Source organism: Monodelphis domestica, chromosome 1 (genome assembly GCF_027887165.1).
Source record: "Monodelphis domestica isolate mMonDom1 chromosome 1, mMonDom1.pri, whole genome shotgun sequence".
NCBI lineage: Eukaryota > Metazoa > Chordata > Mammalia > Didelphimorphia > Didelphidae > Monodelphis > Monodelphis domestica.
Window position 1 is genome coordinate 159665082 of NC_077227.1, and position 27123 is coordinate 159692204.

The 27123-nt window shown below is 35.6% G+C and overlaps 1 protein-coding gene across 5 annotated transcripts in view; it reads left to right on the top strand.

Annotated features, from left to right (window-relative positions):
• PIAS1 (protein inhibitor of activated STAT 1) overlaps positions 1–26530 on the top strand; it is a 194428-nt gene extending 167898 nt beyond the window's left edge. For all 5 annotated transcript variants that reach the window (XM_056808709.1, XM_007479621.2, XM_007479620.3 and 2 more), the window contains 5 exons: positions 839–969; positions 1621–1801; positions 19663–19805; positions 21560–21597; positions 22418–26530. In XM_056808709.1, coding sequence (XP_056664687.1) covers positions 839–969; positions 1621–1801; positions 19663–19805; positions 21560–21597; positions 22418–22711 — 787 coding nt within the window. In that variant the 3' untranslated portion in view covers positions 22712–26530. The remainder of the gene's footprint in view (positions 1–838; positions 970–1620; positions 1802–19662; positions 19806–21559; positions 21598–22417) is intronic.
• The last annotated feature ends 593 nt before the right edge of the window (positions 26531–27123 follow it).

The window sequence follows — 27123 nt, forward strand, 5'->3', positions numbered from 1 at the left end:
TAATGGACATCACCATCCAGTTCTTTACCACCACAGAAATCTGCTATAAATATTTTTTTTTAAGATGGATCCTTTCCCCTTTTCTTTGATCTCTTTTGTATAAAGATCTAATAGTAGTATTGCTGGATCAAAGGGAATGCACAGGCACAGTTTTAGAACCCTTGGTACACAGTTCCAAATTGTTCTCCAGAATGGTTAGACTAATTCACAACTCTACCAACAGCGTATTAGTGTCCCAGTTTTTCCACATCACCTCTAATATTTGTCATTTTCCTTTTCAGTCATGGTCGCCAATCAGATAGATGTGAGGTGGTATCAAGAGTTTTTTTAATTTGCAGTTTTCTAATAAGTAGTGATTTTGAGTATTATTTCATGTGACTATTGATAGTTTTTATTTCTTCTTTTGAAAACTGCTTGTGGAGGCATCTGGATAGCTCAATGAATTGAGAGTCAGACCTAGAGACTTCCCAGCTGTGTGACCCTGGGCAAGTCACTTGACCCCCATTGCCTAACCCTTACCACTCTTCTGTCTTGAAGCCAATACACATTATTGACTCCAAGACAGAAGGTAAGGGTTTAAAAAAAAACACCAAAAAACTGCTTGTTCATATCCTTTGAACATTTATCGATTGGGGGATGATTTTTGATACATTAGATTTTGAAAACAAAAGTAGAGTTCTCTGGGCTGCCTCCCTATAATTCATGAATATTTTCAGAAACTTCTACAATATACCAACTTGCCATTTTTTACATAAAGTTTCCAATATTGTAGTAATTCTTATTGCTCTTCATTTTTAATTATACCCAGTTTTCATTAAATGAATCTTTCTCTTTATAGTTTGTTTATGGAAATCCTAAAGTACTGTACTGATTGTGATGAAATACAGTTTAAGGAAGATGGATCTTGGGCTCCTATGAGATCAAAAAAGGAGGTCCAAGAAGTCTCTGCCTCTTATAATGGAGTTGATGGTGAGTATTTACAAATTTTATGCTAGTATAAAAACATTTTATAACAAAATTTTTTGCATATAAAAACAAGTTTTATGATCAATCATTTTGTAGAAATTATGTTCAGAAGTAACAAAACTCCTTGTAGATTAACTTTTTTTCCAGAGTTTCTGATACAAAATTTCAAAGTAATATAGTCTCATAACTCATTGGCAAAATTGTGGTTTTGAAATAATAATATATATTTAATATTTAACAGACTTGGTGTGTAGTGGTCAGTATTCATATATCAATTAATTTTTGGCATGGCTTTTGTTCTATTTTCCCCAGAAAGCCATCATGACTTACATTTAAAAACTTTATTACATTTTTTAATCACTTAGAACATGTTGAATACTGTACAGATAATTTGGCATAAAACAAAGTACTTGGTTTCATCACAAAGGGTCAATTAAAAAAACACACTTATTAAAAAATTGAATAGTAAAAGTTTTAGCAACCCGTATTAAAACCATGTCCAAAACGAAAAGGAGCAACTCACCTTTTCATTTTTCATATTTATGATACTACCAGTATGATGAAATCAGTAATTGATTAGTCATAAGAGCACTAAAAAAAGAAGAAAAGAAAGTGTTTAAAATTAAAAAATTAACCATTCTCTTTCCCCCTCAGGATGCTTGAGTTCCCCCTTGGACCACCAAGTGTCTTCTCACCATCAATCTTCAAACAAAAATAAGAAAGTAGAAGTAATTGACCTCACTATAGATAGTTCATCAGATGAAGAAGAGGAAGAACCTTCTGCTAAGAGAACCTGCCCTTCTGTATCTCCTGCATCACCATTAAATAACAAAGGGTAAGTGTTAATGTGATAAAGAATTCGAGGACCCAAAAATATATAATTAATTGTATTTTTCCCCCTGTAGGATATTAATTCTTTGTGTTCTCTAAAACATTATTCATCTATCATATTTTGGGCCTATGTTCAAAATTCTGAAAAACATCATCAGTACTTGTTACCTCCACTTCCTTCTCACTTTCTTCTGAATGTTTTAAAATCTGGCTTCTGACCACACCACTAATGAAATTCTGTTCTTTGAAAATAATAACAATCTTCTAATTGTTATATTCTGTGGCCTTTTCTCAGATCTCATCTTTTCTGAGCTCTCTGATACTTTTGACACACTGTTGGCCACCCCTGGATACTCTCTCCTCCTTGGGATTTCATGACAGTGATCTCTTATTCTCCTTCCTTTCTTCATCTGTGTCTAGTCTCTAAACAGGAGTGGTCTCCATTGCTTTGTCCTGGGCTCTTTTGTCTTTTTTATTTTTTTTCTCTATGCCTTTTCTTTTGGTGATCTTTTCAATTTCCACAGATTTTACTATTAATTCTCTGCGGTAACAACAAACTTGACTGTCTAGCTGTCTTCTCTCTCCGTAGCTCCTATCTCCAATTAGCAATTGCCTAGTAAACATTTTTAATTGCAGGTTCCATAATGTTGAACTCAACATGCCTAAACCTGAAAATCTTTTCTCTGAAATCCACTCCTTAACTCCCTGATTAACTGTTATCTACTGGACATTTCCACATTACTGCCCCCATAGGCGGAAAAATCAGCATGACCAAAATGGAACATTGTCTTCCTCCTAAATACATCCCTCTTTAGTTTCCCTGTTTCCATTAAAGACAATATACATATAAAAAAGAGTTTCCATTGTTTACTTAAGAGTTTTTAAGTTAGTAGTAATTCTTATTGTACTTCATTTATTTATTTCATGAAAAGCTTGATACCCACAAATGAAATTTTCTCTTGAGCATGCGGTTTTTTTAAATTCAAAGATATTTTATTTTTCCAGTTACATGTAATAAATTTTCAATGATCTCCCTCGCTCTCTCCTTTCCCTCCTCCCACTCAGATGGTAAACAATTTGGTCTGAGCCATAAATATGTTATTGTAAGAGCATACTCATGAACAAAACTAAAACTCCAAAATAAAACTGTAAATAAACTAATATGAAAGATAGTATGCTTTGATCTGCATCTGATTCCAAGAGTTTTTTCTCTGGAGATGGATAGCATTCTTTGTCATGAGTCCTTCAAAATTGTCCAAAATCTTTGTATTGCTTAGTGAAGCCAAGTTTTCAACATTGATCATTGTATGATATTGTTTTTATTGTGTACAATGTTCTCCTGCTTCTGCTTGTTTTGCTCCGCATGAGTTCATACAGATCTTTCCATCTTTTTCTGAAACCATCCTGCTTATCATTTCTTATAGTACAATTGTATTCCATCATAATCACATAGCACAGCTTTGTTTAGCCATTCCCCAATTGATGCACTTCCCCATAATTTCCAATTCTTTGCCACCACAAAGAGTTGCTATAAATATTTTTGTACAAGTAGATCCTTTCTCTTTTTTTATTATCTCTTTGGGATACAGACCCAGTAGTGCTATTATACAATCAAAGGATATACTTAATTTTATGACCCTTTGGGCATAATTCCAGATTGCCCTCCAGAATGGTTGACTCTGTTCATGACTCCACTAACATTGCATTAGTGTTTGCCCCATCTGCTCCAACATTTATCACTTTCCTCTAATCTAATAGATGTTAGGTGGTTGTTTTAACTTGCATTTTTATAATCAAGAGTTATTTAGAACATTTTTTCATATGATTATTGATAGTGTAACAAATTTAAAAAGTTGTCTAGCTAGAATTATAAGCATTTATTAATAAAATGAGAACACTATCGATGAGAGAGTGAGAGAGATTTCAGTCTTACTAATTTAAGGTAAGATCTGGTCCCAGGTTTCAGCCCAGTATGATCCCCTCCATGCTGACTGCCCATCACCAAGCACAAGCCTAGAGAGCCAGTCTGTTCAAGAAAGGCAGTAAAAGGGCCTTCTTCCCAAGGTTGCCTTTTAAAAAACCCCAGCTCCTCCCTCCATGATGATGTTATACGCTGATGCCAGGGGATACAAGGCCATTAAATATAATGTTACTCTGTAACACCCACCATTGGGGTTCTGCAGATTGAAGATAGTTTACTTTACACAATAAATGTAATTACCTCATCTGAAAATTGCTTGTTCATATCCTTTGACCATTTGTCAATTAGGGAATGGCTTGTATTCTTACAAATTTGACTTTATTCTCTTTAAATTTGCAAAATCAGAACTTTTTTTTAGAAATTTGTTATAAAAATATTTTTCCCAGTTTGTAGTTTCCCTTCTAATCTTATTTACATTGGTTTTGCTTATTTAAAAACTTTTTAGCTCTCAGTGGATTGAGAGTCAAGCCCAGAGATGAGAGGTCCTGGGTTCAAATCTAGCCTCAGACACTTCCTAACTGTGTGACCCTGGGCAAGTCACTTAACCCCCATTGCCTAGCCCTTACCACTCTTCTGCCTTAGAACCAATACCCAGTGTTGATTCTAAGATGGAAGGTAAGGATTTATTTTTTAAAAATAAAAACTTTTTAGCTTAAAGAATCAAAATTATTTATTTTATATCTTATAATGCTCTCTATCTCTTGTTTGTTCACAAATTCTTCCAATCTCCATAGAACTGGCAGGTAAACTGTTCTATGTTCCTCTAATTTGCTTATGGAATCACTCTTTATATCTCAATCATATACCCATTTTGACCTTATTTTGGCATAGTGTATGAAATGGCCTAAAACTAGTTTCTACCATACTGTTTTCCAGTTTTCCCAGCAGTTTTTGTTAAATAGTAAGTTCTTGTCTGGTTTGAGTTTATCAGACACTAAGTTTATACGGTCATTTTCCCCTTTATATGGTGTGTCTAATCTATTCTGTTGAGCTACCATTTCTTAGCCAGTATCAGACTGTTTTGACGATTACTGCTTTACAGTACAGTTTGAGATCTGGTACTGCTAGGCCACCTTCCTTCACATTTTTCCCCCATTAATTCCCTTGATATTATTGGCCTTTTGTTCTTTCAGGTGAATTTTGTTATTATTTTTCTAGTTCCATAAAATAATTATTTGGTAGTTTAATTGGCATGTCTAATGAGTAAATTAATTTAGGTAGAATTGTCATTTTCATTATATTAGTTATTTTTCCAATTGTTTAGATCTGACTTTATTTGTGTGAAAAGTGTTTTGTAATTGTGTTCATATAATTCCTATGTTAGTCTTGGCAAATAGATTCCCAGGTATTTTATATTATCTAGAGTGATTTTAAATGGAATTTCTTTCTATCTATTCCTACTGAATTTTGTTGGTAATATATATAAATGCTGATGATTTATGTGGATTTATTTTGTATCCTGCAATTTTGCTAAAGTTAAGTATTTTAACTAGTTTTTTAGTTGATTCTCTAAGTATACCATCATACTATCTGCAAAGAGTGTTAGTTTAGTTTCCTCTTTGCATACTTTAATTCCTTCAATTTTTTTCATTTTTTAATTACTAAAGCTAGCATTTCTGGAACAATATTAAATAATAGTGGTGATAAATAATTGCTTCCCTATGATCTTATTGGGAAGGCTTCTAACTTATCTCCATTACAGATGATAGTTGGTGATGGTTTTAGATAGATACTGCTTATCATTTTAAGGATACTTTCTACTGTTTTTAAATAGGAATGGTTGTGGTATTTTGTTAAAGACTCTTTCTGCATCTACTGAGATATAATATGATTTCTGTTAATTTGGCTATTGGTATGGTCATTTATGCTGATAGTTTTTCTAATATTAAACCAGCCCTGTATTTCTGATATAAACCCTACCTGGTCATAGCGATTGATCCTTGTGATATATTGCTGTTGTCTCCTTGCTAATATTTTATTTAAAATTTTTGTATCTATTCATTAATGAAATTGGTCTATAATTTTCTTTCTCTGTTTTTGTTTTCCTGGCTTAGGTAACAGTACCATATTTGTCTCATAAAAAGAACTTGATACTTTTCTACATATTTTCCTGAATAAGTTTATATAGTATTGGGATTAATTGTTCTTTAAATGTTTGATAGAATTTACTTGTGAATCTATTTGGTCCTGAGAATTTTTCTTAGGGAGTTCATTGATGGTTTGTTCAATATATTTTTATGAGATGGCATTATTTAAGCATTCTATTTACTCTTGTGAATCTGGGAAAATTATATTTTTTATAAATATCCATTTCACTCAGATTATCAGATTTCTTGGCATATAGTTGGGTAAAATAGCTCCTAATGATTGCTTTAATTTCTTATTTTTTGGTGGTGAGTTCACCTTTTTTTTTCATATCATATCAGCTTACTCACACACTCTCTGTGTATACACCTTCTAACAGCTCTAATACTAATAAAATTTTAAGAATTACAACTTTCTTCTTTCTACATAGGAATATAAACAGTTTGACCTTATTGAATCCCTTAAATTTTTTCTTTCATATTTATCTTTTTTGGTTTCTTTTGAGTCTTATGTTTGGACATAGAATTTTCTGTTTAGGTCTGGTATTTGCAATGCCTGGAAATCTTCCTTTATTAAATAGCCATTTTTCCCTCCTGAAAGTATATACTCAGGTTTGCTGGATAGTTGATTCTGGGTTGTAAATATAGAGACCTTTTTGCCTTCCAGAATATCATATTCCAAGCCTTCTGATCCCTTAATGTGGAGGCTGCTAAATCCTGGGTGATCCTGACTGTAGCTCTTTGGTATTTGAATTGTTTCTTTCTGGCTGCTTAAAGTATTTTCTCCTTGGCTTAGGGGCTCTTGAATTTAGCTATAAGATACCTGGTAGTTGTCATTTGGGAATTAATTTCCAGAGGTGATCTGTGAATTCTTTCCATTTTTGTTTTACTTCTTATTCAGGAACATCAGGACAGTTTTCTGTGATAATTTCTTCTGTGTCTGTACCTTGCTCTGTGTTCATAAAAATTCTTTGGAGTTAGTTGCTTTTTTTGTTGTTGTTTGCTCATTTATAGGTAGCCTCTGTTTTCTGGGAAGTTGGGATACCCTTTTAAACTTCATTCCTTCCTTGATGCTATTCTTAGCTTATTTCCTGGGTTTTTACCAGTTTCAATTCTGGGAGGATGATGTGATGGCCTGAAGGCTAAGAGCTCTGAGAGCCCCTTCCCCCCCCCACTGATTCAGTTAACTCTTGAGATCCTGATAACTCAAAAACTTGTCTTAGGCTTGGTTGCAAGCTTTTGGTCTTACTTTGATCTTGATCAGGTTAGAAACTACTTAAACTGTAGTCTCGGACTAGGTGTAAGTTTTTGGTCTTACTCTGTACTTGTTCTTATCGGACACACCTTTGATTGCCCTGTCCTGGAGTTCTACTTTAGGCAAAAAGATTCAGGCCCCCCCCCACCCCTGTAGTACTATCAACCATCCCAAACTGTGAACTATATCCTCATCCCAAACCCAGATTAGGATTCCTGGCTTTGCTCTGGGCCCACATGGATCAGCCCTGGGCTGAGACTCCAGACTTCTTCACAGGTTTGAAATTTCAAGGGGTGTGTGTTGGCTTGGACTACTATTTGCCAGGTAGTATTTCAGGGTCTGAATGTTGACTTAGTTTAGGTTCCAAACCAGGGACAGCAGATGTGGGGTAGAAGTGTGTGGCTTGCTCTTCACTCCTTGCTACAACCTCTTGCTGGCTCTGCTCCCCTCTCACCCCAGAGCCCCAGATGTTCTCTGTATACCTTTTGGGTTTTTCTTTTCTTGAAAGTTGTTTCACCTTGTCTCCTTCTTGTTGGTTCTTTCACTCCTATATTCATTTTTGTGGAGATATTTTAATATTGATTGGAGAGGATTTTCATGATGACTCAGAGCTACTCTGATTTAATTCTGCCATCTTGACTCACCACCTGGAAGTCCTTTGATAATTTCTTGTATTATGATGTCTAGGCTTTTATTTTTTTCATCATGGCTTTCAAGTAGTCCAATATTTCTTAAACTGTCTCTCCTGGATCTGCTTTTCAGGTCATTAGGTTTTTTTCAAGTGGAAACATTTCACATTTTCTTCTGTTTGTTCATTCTTTTTATTTTGTTTTACTGTTTCTTGATGTCTTGTCAAGCCATTAGCTTCTAGTTGCCTGGTCTAGTTTTTAAGGAATGATTTTCTTCCATGAGCTTTTGACTCCTTTTCCTTTTGGTTAATTCTACTTTTTTTGTATCAAGGCAGTCCAAGTCAGCAGATCCTTCTGCCCTGCTTCACCAGCCTCAACTCGAAAGCATGAAGAATTCCTCCAGTCTCCACTTCCAAAAATGAAGAACTCTTCTCTCACAGGAGATTCCACTCCAAGTATATCCCAGTTCCAAGTTGAACTCCACTTTTAAAGACATTTTCTCTTGTGTCATTTCCCCTAATTCCACATCTATCAATCACAGCTGACACTCTGCTCTAAGACTGCCTAGAAGGCAGTTAGTCGATTCTAATTCATTACCCACTATTGCACACGTGGGTCACAGACCTCCCACTTCATGATTCAGTGGAATATTTGCACTTTTGGTGATTAGATCTAACTGGGCAGATCTTCATATTTAACTTTTAAGTACCATGTTATGGGGATTAAATCTAAAAATAGACAAGGGTTACAATTTATCTTCACAATTCCCCCTAATGATCATTGAGAGACTAAGTCTCTCCATTGATCATTTAACATAATCATCTTATACCCCTAAAAATTTCTAACTACAGGCATATACAATATTTCACCTAAGAGGAAACTACACTAGTTAGAGATAAGAGGGAATAGAAAAGAGAGAAAGAAAAAGCAAAACCAATGTTTACTAGGCACATTGACAAAAAGCCAGTTAAGGGGCAGTCCCCTTTGACATAAAAGTATACATTTACAATAAATGTTCAAACCCCATTAGTTCAATCAGTTGCACCCAAAAGTTCATTCTGGATCTTCTTGATGTAATCCAAGCAGCAGGCCTGATCTATATAATAAGCCCAGAGGGAAGGCCCAGAGCTCTAGCCCAATCTCAAGATAAATTTTCAAGCCCCAGGGCAAGGCAGTCCACAGTGTGCCTGGCCTGATTAAGCCCAGAAAAAGACCAAAAGTGCCTGCCCGGGGCTGAGGCTAAACCCTGAACTCCAGCACAAGGTAGCTATTAGTGCTCTGAGTTCCACAAAACTTCAGCAGTCCCAGGGGGTGACTGAATCAGAAATGGGAGGTGGCTGTCAGGCCATCATACCATCCTGGAAAAACTGAAACTTGCAGAAACTCAGAAACAGAGCTAAGGGTAGCAGAGCAAGGAAAAGGTTTAAGAGAGTGCCCTCTCTTTCTTAAATACAGAGCCTACCTTTACGATAAAAGTGAAAGTCAAGTAAAAGACTGGGAAAATAAGCAAATATCAAAACAAAAAAACACCTAACCATAGAACATTTTTATGGTGACAGAGCAAGGCACAGGCACACAAGGGGACAGTGAAAGCAAAGCAAATATATGCAAAACTTCAAAGAAAAATATGAGTTGGTCTCAGGCTTTGGAAGAGTTCAAAAAGGATTTCAAAAAATTAATTAAAAGAGGCAGAGGGAAAATGGGGAAGAGAAAGGAAAGCAATGCAAAGCAGATTTGACCAAAAGAAAAAAGTACACAAATCCAGTGAAGAAAAGAGTTTCTTAAAAAGTAGAATTAACTAAAAAAGTTTTTGTACAAACAAAACCAATGCAACCAAAACTAGAAGGAAAACAATAAAACTCTCTTACAAAGATTTAATTTCCCAAATATATAAGGAACTACGTCAAATTTACAAAAAATTGAGCCCAATCCCCAGTTGACAAATGGTCAAGGGATACAATTAGGCAGTTTTCACGTGATGAAATCAAAACTATCAATAAGCACATGAAAAATCCCTCCTGATTAGAGAAATGCAAATTAAAACAACTCTGAGGTATAACCTTACACCAATCAGACTGGCCAATATGGCAGCAAAGGAAAGTGATAAATGTTGGAGAGAATATGGCAAAATTGGGACACTAACACACTACTGGTGGAGTTGTCAATTGATCCAACCATTCTGGAGGGCAGTTTGGAACTATACAAAAGCTGTCCTTCCCTTCCTCTCCCTCCCTCCCACCCCCAGACCCTCTTTGCCTACCTACCTTTCAAGTTGTTCTCTGCATGAAAGTTTCATAAATCCATCTCCTTAATGGTTTTATATAACACTTTTAAGGTTTGCAGAGTGTTTTACATAGCTGATCTCATTTGAACATCTTCATTCTCCTGTTTTTAGGTAGTCAACTAGAGGCATTATCCACCCTCTTTGTAGATGAGGAAACAGGCTCAGATAAAGACAAGAGTTCCCCACAGTCACATGGTTAGTTAGCATTAGAGGCAGGGTTTAAACCCTGATTGTTGCTGCCAAGTATAGCTTTTCTACTAATCCATGATGCCTTTACAACATCTCTATACCCAGAGAATTAAATAGAAACTCCTCGGTTCACCATCTGAAGTTCTTTATAATATGTCTTCTATTTGCCTCTCCAGGCTTATACATTATTCAGTTTCACACATTATATAGCCCAGTCAGACGGGCTTTTTTGCTATTTCTCCTAACGTAACAGTCCAACTTCCATCTCTATGCCTTCTCACAATCTATGGCAAATTCCTAGAATACATTTCCTCACTTCTACCACTAAGAATTTCCTATTTCCTTCTAACTTCAGTTCAAGCATAATTATGTATGAAGCCTTTCCTGTTTCTCCATTTATTTTGTCTATATCTTAGATACATGTGTGTACATGTTGTCTCACTTTGTAGAATATAAGCCCCTTCAGGGCAGGAATTGTTTCCTTTTTTGTCTTTGTATCTTTCAATGCCTCATACATTGAAAAATGCTGGCTAATTGATTATTTGATTTATATAATATTCCCTTTTCTCCATTTAGCCATCATACTATTATAAGCTCTCATTACTTTCCATTTTTCAGTGATCCCCTTATTCTTTTTTTTATATACCTTTACCTTCTGTCTTAGAATTAATACTAAGTATTGATTCTGAAGCAGGAGAGTAATAGGGGTTAGACAACTGGTATTAAATGATTTTCCCCGGATCACACAACTAGAAAGTATCTACAAGCAGACTTGAACCCAGGACTTCAGTGTCAGAAAGGGGAGACCAATGTATATAAAAAGGTAAATTCTAAGGAACATTTTTGGTAAACAAGGTTCCTATAGGACACCAAATTGCTTCTCAGTGCCAGTAAAGTTTATACATTTTGGAGCTTTTGGGAAAGAAACAATGAAATTAGAAGGAAGCCTTTTGTGCTGAGGAATACTAATGAAATCACCTATAGACTAGGCCTAAGTTCTACTCAGGTATTTGAAAAGTGTAACTAAAACTAATTTAGTAAGACTAGAATTCAGTTAAATCAGAAGATCCTGTGATACTGCTACAACAAGAGAATTATTTCCATGATATTTTTACCTATAGACTTTTTTGCTTTGGCTGTGACTCAGTTGCAGCATTATTTCTTTTATACAAGAGTTAAAAGGGGGGCAGCTTGATGATTGAGAGCTCCAAAGCAGAAGAGTGGTAAGGGCTAGCAATGGGGGTTAAGTGACTTGCCCAGGGTCACACAGCTGGGAAGTGTCTGAGGCCAGGTTTGAACCCAGGACCTCTCATCTCTAGGCCTGGCTCTCAATACACTGAGCTACCCAGCTGCCCCCCGAAAAGTAAGGGTTTAAAAAAAAAAAGTTAAAAGGATTTAAATAATAGTTAATAGTAATAAGAAAGTCTAAGCCATTTGAGCATGATTTATAGTTGTTAAATAAGTATTTAAAGGTGAATAAAAACAGGTTTTAAAATCCAACTCTTGGCATGTTTTTCACATAACTTCCCCTTGTGCATTCAATCTTTCAGTCAAACTGGCCTGTTTACTGTTCCCCAAACTTTATGTTCTATCTTCTCACACTGGGCTTTTGCAGTTGTTCACTTCCATTCTTGAGGGTATCTCATACATTACTTCTACCACTTAGAATTCTTAGTTTCCTCTAAAGCTAAGCTCAGATGTTATATACTGAGAGATTTTCCTGAATTTCCTAGTTGTTGATGCTATTTATTTTGCTTTATTCTTTATACTTCTAAGTGACCCAGCAAAAATGACTTTAAAGACCTCCATTCCCTGTGAACCAACATAGATAGATAGATGAAAGGAGGTATCTTCATCTACTATGGTTAGATTCCCTCTTTTCCTTCTCCTCACCAATATAATTTATTCTTCTGGAAACCCCTGCTGCTCTTCCCTTACTTAGCATAGTAATATTAGACTTTCAAGGACCATTGATCTAGAACCAAGGCAGAGGTAAAATCTCTGACACCAGGCATTCCACTCCAGGACTTTGTTCAGGACCTCAGCCCTAGCTATGACTTCTTACTGTCAAGACCCTGTTTTGTAGGACCCCTAATGCTAGCCTCAAACGTCTTTATTCCTACTTATATGCTGGTGGATGATGTTTGAGGAAAACTCAGAATCATGTCAATACAAATTTGTTATTTCATCCTAATTGAGCCTTCGCTTCTATACAGCAGTCCTGAGTTCTTCTCTAATCGACTAGCTGTGATACTTCCTTGTTCGTAGTAGAGTGCCAGTCAAATAGTGGGACATCCCCTCACAGCAGCTATCCATTGTGAGCTCTAGTTTTCCTCTATTTAAACTCCTCAAACCTTTCCACTAATTCTCTAATCTCTCCTTTTCTGCATCTCTACTGAAGAGGAAGCACTTTTACTTGCCAGGGCCATACTTCTTTTATGTCTGACCCTCTTGTCTCTTCTGACAGTTTGCTTTCTCCATCATTCTCTCCAGCCTTCTGGCTCCCTTTAAGCATTACCTCCTCTCCCACAACCTTTAAGAAAAACAATAACAAGAAATCGTATATGACTCTCCCATCTCCCTTAAACTATACGCAGGTATTTCTTCTATCTTTCATGACTAAATTCTTAGAAAAAGCTATCTCTATTTGTCTCTATTCTCATCTCCCCTCACCCCCTTTTTAAATTTCCCAGCTTTTCAAAGTTTGGCTTCTAATCCCATTGCACAACTAAGACTGTTTTTTTTTTCAATGTTACCACTGGTCTATCTGTTTCCAAGTTCTCCCTTCTCCATTCAATTCTCCACACAGCCTCCCCTTCCAGATTTTTTTCTCCCACATTCTTCCCCCTTATATCCATTTCAATCCAACTGACATACGTAGAAGTGGAGGTGAGGAGGAAGCAGGTTTAATTTCAGGGACATATTGTAGAAAAGCACATTCAGGAGATGGAATACCAAATTTGGGGAATCTGGAGTAGTATTTATACTTGTATAATTATAGTAAGTGAGCTTTCCATAGATTATAATATTGAGCAGAAGCTAACAAGATAAAATTTAGTTAAAATGAGTTTTTAAAATTAACTTCTCAAGTATGTGATGGGGAGATAGTAGTTATATAGAACTTCAGGGAGGGAAAAAATCTAGCAGGTTCAAGTTCAGCATAAAGAGGTTTTGTGGCATATTGTGTAGAGGGACTATTAGAATCAGGAACTTTCAGGTCCTGCCTCTGACATATCCTGGCCATGTGGTGTGGCAAAGTCGCTCACCCTCTCAGCACCCCCAGCAACTTTTGGATTGTAAATATCAGAGCAAGTACCAGTCTTCATCAGAAGAGTTCCTTACCAGGAGTCCCACATCTAATATCATATCATGGGTACATTTTGTTTGGTTCTTTCAGAAAGCTCAGTATGATAGCCAGAAAGGCTAATGTGGTCATAGGCCATTGAAAGATGTAGCCAGAAAGGCAGCTGTGGCTTAGGCCTGGGGACAGGAGGACTTGGATTCAAATTTGGCCTCAGACATTTCCTATGTAACCCTGGGAAAATCACTTAACCCTGTAAGATTAAAATTTAATAGCCAAATACTCCAAGTATTATATTTTAAAAATTTATTAATAATAACTTGAAGCAAAAGGAAAGTTCTAGCCTCAGTAAAGAAAGAAAGCTTCCCTGGACATACCCGAGGGGCCGAGAGAGCACACAGAGCACCATCAGCAAGAGAGAGAGCCCAGGGTAGGCTACACACACCTTTATCTATACAACCTTAAGCAAGCATCTTGGGGACAAAAAGGAAAGGGATACTGAGTAATGTAGTTCAGGAGTACAGAATTTCTATTTACACAACCCAGCTTGCCTAGCCCTTACCAAAACATAGTATGAATTCTAAGACAGAAGATAAGGGGTTTTTTGTTTTGTTTTGTTTCGGTTTTGGTATTGTTTTTGTTTTTTAAAGAAAGGAAGAAAGATATAGCCAAGAGTAAAGAAGACTCACTGTACTCTGCCATGGTCATGCCATACCTAGAATGTTGTCTTCACTTTAGGGAGCTATATTTTAGCAAGGTCTATAAATAGTAAATAAATAATAAGCTGAAAAGTATCAGGATAATGAAATCATGCCATTTTGATGTCATTGAAGAAATTGAGGAAGTATAGCCTAGGAAAGAGAAAATAGGATAAGATGTCTTCTGGGTATATGAAAAGCTGTCATATACAAAAGGCAATAGACTTGTTTTGGTTAGCCTTGGAGATGGAAGTTGCAACAACATTCAACAGACTGATATAGGCTTGATTTAAGGAGAAACTTAACAATTAGAACTACCCAGTGTTGGGGTTAAATGCATTTGGAATTAGTAGGTTTGCACTTATTTGAAATCTTCAGTCAAAGCCTGGATTCCTATTTGTCCAATATTTAGTGGAAAGAAGTCTTGTCTCAATGAGTTGGGATAGCTTCTGAGGTCCCTTCCAAACTCTGTATTAGATTCTTTTTTATCATACTAGTAAATTAGTGCTGAGGGCAAGGCCTTTTTACAAGGTTGCTGTATTAAAAGGTATGCCAGTGCCCTAAAGAGTTACTGTATCTCCTTAAGTGTATAATATTTCCAAGAATCACCCTACATTTACTAAAAACTTTTTTTTTTAATGAGTAGCCTAAAGATATCCCCAGCCTCAAGTGAGATAAGCAGGTTTGGTAAGACAGAAAATGAAAGAAGCTGTTTTAGAAGTTTCCTTGAGCTTGATGACCCAAAGGAACAGTGATAACTATGTAAAGATGCATATATCACTTCCTGATTTCTGGACTTGTTTACAATAATTTCCTTAAATTAGCTTCTTAGTATTTGTGGCTATGTGTGTTCAGGTCCATATTTTATTACTACCACTACACAGTTGCAACTTTTAACTGCCTTCAACATATGTAATTAAAGTAACCACAGTATATAGGGTTTTTATTTTTCATTAACGCTCACCTTCTGTCTTAGTATCAGTTCTAAGACTGAAGAGTGGCATGAGCTGGGCAATCAGGGTTAAGTGGTTTGCCCAGGGTCACACAGTTTGAAAGTATTTCAAAGTATTCTTCTACTACATACCTTACCTTGTAATCATACAGCTCACTACCTGCTATTTCCCTTCCTTCCCTCCATTCCTATTTCTTGTTCCTTTTCTCAGTATTCTAAAGTTGGTCTACCATCATTCCTCTTTGAATCTTCCTAGTGCTACCCAGCCTCTTAATAATTGTCTCCTTAGAACTATCCTTTGCGGATCAAATGTAGTTAATGTATGTCCTTCAGCCTCACTTCCTCTTTATCTTTTCCTTCATGATCATCTTCAAGGTATCTTTTCTTTAGTCTTCCACAGATAACCAATAATAATCCTTGACTAGTTGACATATTCCAGGGGTTGGATAAGTTCCTATAGAACTTATTCCTAGAATAAGTTCCTATAGCTTTTCTTGGACCATCAGGTTCATTACCAGACTTTGTTCTTGGACCTAGAGCTGTCCTTGCCCAAACTTCCTTCACCCCAGCCTTCCTTCCAGTTCCACTTCTTAACAACCAGAGCATTTTTATTAAGCACTTCCCAAGTTCAGGTCTTTGTGCTAGATCCTGAGGAAGATTTGCATTTGGGTGGCAATGTCTATCCTTGTGAAGCTTACATTTAATTACAAGAATTTCTCATCTATTCAACTAACCTTTCTTTGGGTATATTACAGTATATCCATAATAGAACCAGGATGGATGCCTTTTCAATCAAGATAGATTCCATTCTCTCCTCCTGTGTCATTGTTATCAGAGATGTTCAAATGAATTGATGAATGAAAAAGCACTTTGCAAACCTTGAAACACTATATAAATGCTAGCTATTATTTGCTCTTATAAAACTCCATTTAACATTCTTTTCATTCAGAATGCCACTGAAGCTGTCCATCTCATTTTCCCAGGGGACCTGCACATCTGCTTCTATGGTCAGGCATGCTTTTGATTCACAAATACCTATAATACAAAATACACATGATATATTTTAGTGCGTTTTAGCATGAGATTGTGATGTAAGCAAAGTGTTCCATGAGGTGTGGCCTAGAGAGGCAGGGCAGATGTTACTGAACTGGAATATGTTGTCAAAGATGGGGGACCCTCAACCATGACATGGCACACAGGTTTTCAGTGCTTCTTGATGGCTAACAGACAGTGAGACTTAAAGGAAATTGACAGAGAAAAAAGGAGGCACATCATAATTTTATGACCTGACATTTAGAAAGGGGTAGTCACTAAATTGAAATAATTTCTCTGTTTAATATTAAAGATCATCAGTTCTCAAGATTTTCTATTTGACCATATTTGCGGTTATTACGGTGGTAAATATTCCTTTACAATCAAGATTAATTGGTGCCAGTAAAACAAAATCATTGTGGTCTAGTTAGATTTATGCTATTTCCCCAGTTTAGAAAAGATACAGATTATTTTGTAACACCTCAGTGATTATTATAGCAGAGTGTTGATACAGAGAATAACAGTTTGATCCCAAAGTAGCTCTTCAGAACCTTAAAAAATGGGAGTAGAAGACATTTAAAGCAATAGAATTATGCTAAACAATGGATATGTACATAATTTTGCTTCTTTGAATTTTTTTTAGCATTTCTGCTGTTCTTTTCATGGGAATTAACTTCTACTAGCAGTCCAGCTTTATGGTTATTACTAGGTAACATAACTTGCAATAAGGCAAACTTATTTTATTGATTTGTATAAGTAGAAAACAACAGTGAGTTTCAACCTGCCTAAAGCTAGCATAGTTTAGACAACTACCTGTATTGCTTTTTATTGTAGGATATTTCTAAAACCACAGTGTCCGGAATGTATAGGAGTATCATTTTATTTCTTCAGTGTTAGCATCTATGATTTTTAAAAATATATCTACATATTTGTGCAAAGATATATACTATGTTGTATGAACTAACTCACTTTAAAAATGTTCATGGGCAAAAACATGAATGTAATGATCTGACAGTGTTCAATAGCAGCATTGAACTGGATATCTTTCTGGTTAAATATTTTGTGCAATTTTCATGCATTTCTTTTAGAATTTTGTTTTCCTTATTCCCCCCCCCCCCCAAAAAAAAAGCACCATGTTATTCTTTGAAAAAATAATTAATTAGGGGCAGCTAGGTAGCTCAGTGAATAGAGAAGCAGGCCTGGAGACAGGAGGTCCTGGTTCAAATCTGGCCTCAGACAACTTCTTAACTATGACCCTAGGCAAGTCACTTGACCTCAGTTGTCTAGCCCTTATTATTCTTCTGCCTTGGAACCAATACTTAGTATTGAATCAAGACAGAAGATACGGATTTTTAAAAATAAATAGATAGAATAATTAGCCACATGAACTACTTCCTCAATTTCTCAAAAGATTATGTGGCTTCACATGAATGTATGTACAACAGATCTAATATCAGATTTGAAACTGTGAAACAGTGTCATGTAATTGCATGTTACCATACTAAAGTTTGACCAGGTTACCTTTATGGATTAACAGTGAACAGGAGAAATCAACCTAATATGTTGATTATTCTAGTATTCTCATGAACTATAAAAGAAAGGAAAATGCCAGTAATTGGAAGAAAGCACATTTAAATGAATATAAAATATCTTTCCTGTTTCCATCTCTTGTAACTGACTCTTTTCCAGTTTAATATGTCTTACAGAAATTTCTAATACCTTTCTGTCACCGAACCAGATTGATATTTCAATTCATTTCTTTTTTTGCTTTTAATCCCTTAAGTACTGTTGGAGGAGCTAGCTAATGGGAAAATGTTACTTGTGATAGACTGAAGAGGTTTAATTAAAGTTCTCATCAGACAGTACATTTTTATGAAAAGGAGGAAAAAATGTTTTATGCTTCATCTGCAATTCATAAAAATGTGGTAAAGTCTTAAAACTAAGATTCTTTTCCTGGAAACAAAGAGTAGCTGCTTAAAGTTTAAGTTCTTAAGTAATAGTTTGTACTACCAAAATTGTATTGCTAGATCCCTGTTCTATCAAGTAAGTCTTTACATGAGTGAGACAGTACTTTTCTTTCTCTATTTAAATAACTCTGGTGGCTATACTCTGCTTTGGTTAATTTTTGTCTCTTTATCTCAAGTTTCTAACTAATATTTCTTCCCTCTTTTTAATTCTTCTTAACTGTGCAGAGGAGAAGGGGATGCTCTTATATTTAAGCCATTTAAACTCTCATCTTATAATGTCTCTTCTCCTATTTTCCATTGTTAGACCTTCAGTTCTCCCTTTTTTTGGCCTTCCATCGTCCTTCACTGGTTGCTGCTTTCCTCACTCTCATGGCTGCTAAAGACTTACTTTGTTACTTTCACATAGTGTTTTGGTTTTTGTAAAAAAAAAAAAGCATGCTTTATGTGAGGAGTAACCTCTGTTTAGAGGTAGTAGCTAGATCAGTGATGGCAAACCTTTTAGAGACCTTAGATATCAATTGTCCAAACTGCAACCCTCATGCCACATGTGAGGGCCCTCACATACACACTTTACCCCAGACAGGGGAGGGAGGAAGTGCTCCCAGTAGGCTGCTGGGCAGAGGGGCAGGTGATGACAGAAATGTCCTCAGACATGGTGGAGAAGGGGAGGGGGGAGCAGCTTTCTCCAATATATTCTGGCATGTGTGCCATAGGTTTGCCAACACGGAGCTAGGTGGTATAGTAGATCAAGTGTTAGGCCTAGAATCAGGAAGGCCTACATTCTTATCTGGCCTCAGACACGTACTAGCTATGTGACCCGAGTAAATCACTTAACCCTTTGACTCTGTTTCTTCCTCCATAAAGTGAGCTGGAGAAGGAAATGGCAAACAACTCCATTTTCTTTGCCCAGAAAACCCCAAATAGGGTCACAGAGAGTCAGACGTGACTGGAAAAAACTAAACAACAACAACAAAACCTTTACTTTCTTAATCACAAAGCCAGTTTTCTTTTAAATGTCTCAAAACTTACTTTAACTCTATTTTTTTTTTATCAAATACCCCATGGAAACATCACAGAATTGTATTTTTCTTTGACTACTTTTAAGTATAAGTTCTGCCTTCTTTTTGTCTGTCTGTCGTACACACACACACACACACACACACACACACACTGTGTGTGTGTGTGTGTGTGTGTGTGTGTGTTTATTAGAACTATTAAAAGGGCAAGGCCAGAAAAAAATAATGTAAGTGTATTCTCCTAAGGATAATGTGCCATTTAGGATAGGGGGATGCCAATATACTCAGTTACAAAATACAGTGCTATTTATTCTTATTACACCTGTTTTATTTTGGTTTTGTTTTCTCTTTACAATCCCTGAAGTACTATAGAGTTTATCGAGTTAGATTTTACAGCAAAAAAGAACTTATATTTCATACCATCTGTGATCAAAAGGAAATTTAAGACTTGAACTATAGAAACTTTTTTCTTTTTAGCATTTTAAGTCTGCCTCATCAAGCATCTCCAGTGTCAAGAACCCCAAGCCTTCCTGCTGTGGACACAAGCTACATTAACACATCCCTTATACAAGACTACAGGCACCCATTCCACATGACTCCCATGCCTTATGACTTGCAAGGTAGGTTACCTAGATTTACAGATGACACTGTGGGTAAAGCAGATCCAAATAATCCTCTTCTGAATGAGTTTAAGGAAGAATTAGAAAGTTGCAAAGTATTCAAAGCTTTTAGCCAACAAGTTTCTGTACTTCACCTATAAATTGGGCATATGTATATTTCTGTATGATACATCTAATGGCCACTACACCCAGAACTTGTAGCTAATGAAATGACTTCTGGGTTTTGTAAAACAGCATAGCTTTTGGAAGGAACAGTTATTTGCAGATCCTCAGAAGATCAGCAAGCTTTATATACAGTCTCCTAAAAGTAGGTTATCATTGGCTTAAGTTAAAAATCTGTATTTTCACTCAAACTTGTGTTTTTCCAATTGTCTAGAATGTCATTTTAAACTATGGTTCAAATAAATGTTTTTAACTTCAGTTGACTTTATTTCATGTGGCTGATCTAGCTTTTATACTGAAGAAATACTAAACCATTTCCACAACTGCATTTTAATTTTATAATAGTTTGAATTGTCAAATATAGCATATGATTTCCTTTTTTTTTTAAGTTAAGTGATTGAAATGATTGCTAGATTAATAATGTTACTGTGTAAACCTTATGATTCTAAGACACTGTGAATTGGAATTCTGCCAAAAATAACCCTATCTACTTAATTTAGTGTTACTTTTGTAAAGGTTTATATTATATTTCCTAAAGTTTGGTGTGTGTGTGTGTGTGTGTGTGTGTGTGTGTGTTTTATTTAACCAAGGCATCTTTTTCCAAAACTTGTGATGCCTTTTACTTAAAAATTGAGACTTTGAAACCTGCTTTAAAAAAATATTTTGTTGAAAAATTCTCTAAACAGTTTTGTTTATCTTCCTAAGGAGAACTGAGGTCTTCACCTAGTTACAGCTTTGCTCTTAATACTTTTTGTGAGACTACATTAACCATAGTACTTAGACTGGAAAAATTGGGAAATTACAAGGGAGGAAATAAATGGGAAAATTTATATCCCATGGGGACATAGTATCTTTTTCACATTTATATATTCATGGTTTTGTCATATATCTATCTGTCATCCAATTTTTTTTTTAATCCTGGTTTTCTCCAAAATCCTTTTGTCAGTTATCTTGGATCTACCCCTGCCACACACACCCCAAATTGTGGTTTCAGCATTTTATGTTTGATGCTAGTTTATTCACTTGTTCTTTGATTACCCTGTTAAATTCCAAATGAGGGTGAGAATAAGCATGAAGATAAGTATATGCTAGTTGAGATAGAATGAGGCCCTGGTGGGCAAGTGGTAGCCTTTTGATTATTCCTGTCATGATTTGGAACCCTGTACAGGAGAGAAGTAAGACAGCTAGCATAACACAAGTTTTACTCCACAAAACTTTGTTGTCACCCTTGATATTCCGCTCCTACCCTAATGAGTTTTACCTCTGGATAACTGGTTGGACTGATACTGGCTTTAAGTACCCAAAAAGAGTTCAAGAAAAGCAGCATATGTGTAAAAAGTTTGAGCTTTTGTTTTTATTTATTTTGCATTGAAGCCTGGCAACCTCTTCAAACAGCTTTGAGGAGAAATCCAAATAAACCACTTCTACAGTGTAACTACATTAAAATTTTTAGAATACCCAGTATAGGATGATATTTATTAAAGGGCTTGAGAATACAGAAATAGTACATATACATATTTTTTTTACCATTTAAAGACATTAAATTGTGCTTATCTTTAAAGATACTAACATTTTATTTTTATTCTTAACAGGTTTAGATTTCTTTCCCTTCTTATCAGGAGACAATCAGGTATGTTGTTGAAAAAATTACTCCATTTATTTTCTCTACAAATTATTTCTTTTAAAGGTATCACTATACATATATATCTAAAATAAAATAACTTTCCTTGGGAGGTTCAGAATGATAGTACCAAAATACCACAATCCTCATTTTTTTTTTAATTTTTTTTTAAACCCTTACCTTCCATCTTGGAGTCAATACTGTGTATTGGCTCCAAGGCAGAAGAGTAGTAAGGGCTAGGCAATGGGGGTCAAGTGACTTGTCCAGGGTCACACAGCTGAGAAGTGTCTGAGGCCAGATTTGAACCTAGGCCCTCCTGTCTCTAGGCCTGGCTCTCAATCCACTGAGCTATCCAGCTGCCCCCACAAACCTCATTTTTTAAAAGGCAGTATTTCAAATTTTTTGTTTCACTGATGTTTCAGTAGTAAAAGTAATTTCCTATATGTTGCCTTTTTCCAGTATTGCTTCATGTCAATAGCAAATTATTTTGGCTAACAAATTTCTTAGCCAATGAATGTCTCCTCACAAGGAGGGAGGACTATAATTCTCTGCATTAAAATCTGGCTTTATGAGAATAGGTTACTTTCTTCATTGAGATAAAGAGCACTAATACTTTTATTTCCAGTTTGCTTCTGGTTTCAGAAACCAAAGTCTTCAGGTAAATGATCACTGGTACATGGATTCACTTGATCATACAAACTGTCTTTGCTAAGTAACATTCCAAGATTTGTTATATATTTTCATTTTCTACTTGAAGTTTGCATGCTTCTGAGAAGAAAACATAATTCAGAAATATAATTCCAAATTCTTTGTCTCTTTTTTTTCCTAGCATTACAACACCTCCCTTCTTGCCGCTGCCGCAGCAGCTGTTTCAGATGATCAAGACCTCTTACACTCGTCTCGTTTTTTTCCATATGCCTCTTCGCAGATGTTTCTTGATCAGTTAAATGCAGGAGGTAGCACTGCCCTACCAACCACAAATGGAAGCAGTAGTGGCAGTAACAGCAGTCTCGTTTCCTCTAACAGTCTTCGAGAAGGTCATGGCCATGCAGTTGCCAATAGAACCAGCACAGACACAGCATCCATCTTTGGCATCATACCGGACATTATCTCATTGGACTGATTTCCCCTCTCCCTTCCTCCTTCCCCCCCAGACTCAATGAACTTGGCAGAAAGAAGAGAACTTTGTGCTCTGTTTTACTTTATTCTGTTTAGAAACGTACACAAGTGTGTTTTTTTCCTTTTTTTAGGGAAAAAATTAAAAGAAATGTACAGAGAACAAAACTATATTTTCAGTTTTACTTTTGTATATAAACCTAAGACTGCCTGTCTGGTAAAACACGCGAAAAAAAAAAGAAAAAGAAAAAAACAGCCACCCACAAACCACCTTCAATTCATTTTACTGGATTCTGAAGATTTTGTTTTCAATATTTACATTTGTCCTGTGGTTTTATTTTTGTAGTTTGGATGTAAAAGACATTATTTTCTTTGCAGTAACAGAAAAGGAATTGCATGTATGAAGTTTTAAATTGTAGGCGGGTTTTTTTTGGGGGGGGTTGTTTGTTTTTGTTAGGGGAAAAACAACACCTTTTTAAAATGCCATTTCCTAATAATGGCAGAGTTGAGTTTGGTGTTTTGCATAGATTTTATCCAACCTTAAGTTATATAAATCTCATCTGTCCTGGTGCGTTCATTCCCTTTGTGTTTCAGAACGTAGTTTATGGGAGTGTGTTTTAGTGTTAGTGTGTGTTTTGTCACTTCTGATTTTATCCAAGTTTGTATTCAGTTGGAATATCAAGTTCTCCATTTCCCCAAATGTGTTAGAGATCTTAAAGTTGACGTTTAAGAGTCTGCAGAATATTCCAGTTGCTTGTGTTCCATCACATACTTCTATCTGCTGCACACACCCTGAACATTTGCTTTTGAAGATACCAGGTTAAAGCTATCTGGGAAAAGAAAAGGTTTTAATAATGGGCCTGGGAAGAATGTCCTACCCTTCAAAGGGTTGACATACTTTCATTCCAACTCTTCAGTTGGAATGTTAGAAGTTAGAGAATTCTTCTCAGTTGCCAGAATTATTTCTCAGGTAGTCTGTGAACACCTGCTTTGGTGAAAAGAATAACAAGTTTTCACCACCAAAAAAAAATTTTTTTTTTTAATGTTCACCAGGCTAAGGAAGTAAAAAATAAAATGCTCTGTTACTGGGTTTGTGCAGCCGATAAAGGAGGTCACGACGCAGCATCCAAAAATCTGAAAGATGATTCTAAAAGGAAATGCTTTTTGGAAAATAATTCTGTAGCACTCAATATGTTTTATCCTGTAGAAATCTTCTATTTGATAAAGGGTTTGAAAATCATAATTTTTTTTTACTTTCGTCATTTTAAATTTCTAGCTCTCAATATGCTTGTGTTCTTAAGCTTTGGACCACACTTATTGCCCACCATTTAGAGTTTCTTTCATTTTCTTTTTTGGGACTTTATTTTTCTTCACCTTTTCAGGACATGCATGACATAGGAAAGACATTTTATAGAACTATGGAATCAGTTGGCCTGAACCATTCTTATTAAATAGTGGAATGTGTAAATAGATTGAAAGCTGTTTTTCAGAAAGTAGGGTGGGGGTGGGGGGTAAAGAAAAACGAAGGGGGAAAAGTGATTCTACTTGTGTCCCAAAGTCACCATCAGAGAAGACGTGGTTTTCTCTGGTGTACAGAATATTTTTCTAGCTGGTTGAGAGTGCAGGGAATAAGTTTATCAGGAAAGATAAGGAAAATTAAATTTGCCAGTTTTCCAGTCTGGGTTTTTATGTTCAAACACTTGATGTCAGCTAGTTGTTTTTCACAGTTGAACAAGGACCACCTTTTGTGTATGAAGTTGTCTTTTTAAACCTTGCATTGATAACAAAATGACCTACTTTTGTTCAGGTAGAAGTCAAGATTGCTGTATGATCAGTTGTATGATAAATGTATTGGTTCACATGAATATGTAGCATCTAAAAATAGTCTTTGTGTTTTGACAGCCTCCCTCTGCCACTAAATTGTTGACTTGAATTTGGGGAAAAAACAAAACAACAAAACAATGTTTGTGTTTATATGTATATGTGTGTGTATATATGTATTTATAGATAAGTGTGTGTGAGCTACAAGTGAGTTAAATAGTCTTCCCCTGAGCATGTGTATTCCACACATAACTGGCTGAGTTATATTCACTATATGACCATTTATAATAAAAGTTTATTCAATGTCAGTTAAAATAAAACATCAGAAAATGGGAAATAGTTCAGTTATAAATTGAATCTGGTATTGAGGTATTTGTTCAAACACTTTTGAGAAATATTGCTGGCTTATTCATTTAGACTAATATATTTAGTAATAAAATCGTAATATATTTCTAAATTGGACCTTGGGGTAGAAATGATGGCAAAACATTTGGGGAGTTCTTATTTCACATCACAATAAGGCACATGTTTCCATTAATTTCACAATTTTTAAGGTAAATTTAAAAGCTTTTAAGTTTTCAGGTCAATACCTTTGTGTATGGAACTGAATTCAACATTTTGGATAAGAAGTTGAAAACCACTCAGCATTTATTCAGCAAGATTCTCCTTTTAGGTTCCATGACTCTCAATCGCAAACATTGTACCAGGCCAAAATAAACAAGAACAGAAAACAGGGTGGGAAGAGTATAATTTCCATTCACCTTTTGTTTTCCTTCATACTTTCTCAAAAGAAATTTAGCCTTCCCTTCCCTTTGAGTATCAGTATCCATTCCATTGTACTTGCTTGGTTTCATTTTTTCTTGTGTTGGATTTTCTTAAATAGTCCCTTTGACAGTGATTTTTATTATTTACTGTCAGATGTCAGTATCTGTTGGTGACCCTTTCAATTCAGTAAAAAAGATAAAAGGATTAGTCACGTCACTCTGCATTATTTCAGTCTCAGAAAGAGGTTTTTAAAAATTCCTTGGTTCATCCAATTCTTTCGACTTCAGTGAATTGTCTATGAACAGATTCAGTAACTCTGATCGTTAGGCATTTGGCTCCCATCCCTATTGCCTGAGTCTTACAGTAGGTGTGTGTGTTTGTGTGTCTGTATATGTGTTTCTGTACAATACTGTATGTGTGTATGTATATATGCACACAAATATGAGTAAATAACTGTTGTTTGAATAGCAGGGTTGAAATGGCTTTTAATTGCTTTTGTGGGCATTATTGGATACATCTTTTACAAACAAAATCGGAACTTTAACCATGCCAAGGCTGGTTGATTATAATTTATTTTAAGCATTAAAAGATTTCTTCTTCTCCTTAATATAAGCATTATCACAATTCTAGATCATTACCTATTTAGCAAAGATTCACCTAAGCCACTGAAGAATGTGATTTGCTTCTTTCTATTGGATTTCTGAAACTGGTTGGAGTCATAGCCCAGTTTTAAAATTAATAACTGTGGAAAGGATTTTTTTAAAATTCAATTTTAAATACATTCAGCATTTCAGGGTTTTAAAGCACATTTAAAATTATTTTAGGAAAGATTTTGTTTTATCAATGTAAGTGTTGTTAAATTCTTTTTAAAAAATAAAAATAAAAAATAAACAGCTTAGATGCAAAAGGGGGGAGAATAGCTGGTGGTCCCAGAGTGTGCTGCTGTTAATTGTTTAATTAACAAAAGGGAAATGTATATAAACAGATATAAAAGTTACCATAAATTCCATGAACTTAAATCTGTGACTCATTGCCTTAAAAATTTCTCTCTTAGAGTTTCCATACCGCATGCCAAACCAGTAAAATGGCTTTTAAAAATGTATAGTAGACCAATGTCAGTTTGTATAAAAGTACCAAGTGAAAATATTTATTACATGCATTGGAAAAAAAATTGTTTACCTATTGAATGTTACCTGTTTATGTAGAGATCTTTAGATGTAATAAAAAAAAAAAGCATTCAGTTAATTGTCTTCTGTAAAATATACTGCTGGGCACATAAGGTGATAATCTTTCCAAAGCACCACAGATTTCAAAGAAAGGTAATTTTCACTCAGAGTGTGGTGTGGTAAGTAAGAAATATTTGAGCATCCTTTCCCTGTTGTTATAATGTGACTGACAAGGAAGTGTGTTGAAGTAGAAGGAACCTTGACCTGGGTGTAAATTGCCTTGTGTGAATTTGGGCAGTCACTTCCCTCTTAAGACTTCAGCTTCCTCCTCTTTTAAAAAGGTTGGGGGAGGGGGAAGCTGGGTGGTTCAGTGAATTGAGAGCCATGTCTAGAGATGGGAGGTCCTGGGTTCAAATCTGGCCTTAGACACTTCCCAGCTGTGACCCTGGGCAAGTCACTTAACCCCCATTGCCTGGCCCTTTCTGCTCTTCTGCTGTGGAACCAATACACAGTATTGATTCTTGGAAGGTAAAGGGTTAAAAAAAAAGGATATGGCAAATCTATAGAAAAACTAGTCAAGCCATTTGACTATAACATGAAGTTTGTTAAATAAGGCCAGCAGGTTGGGGTTATGTCATGGAGAGCTTTAAGTGACAGGCTTGTTTTT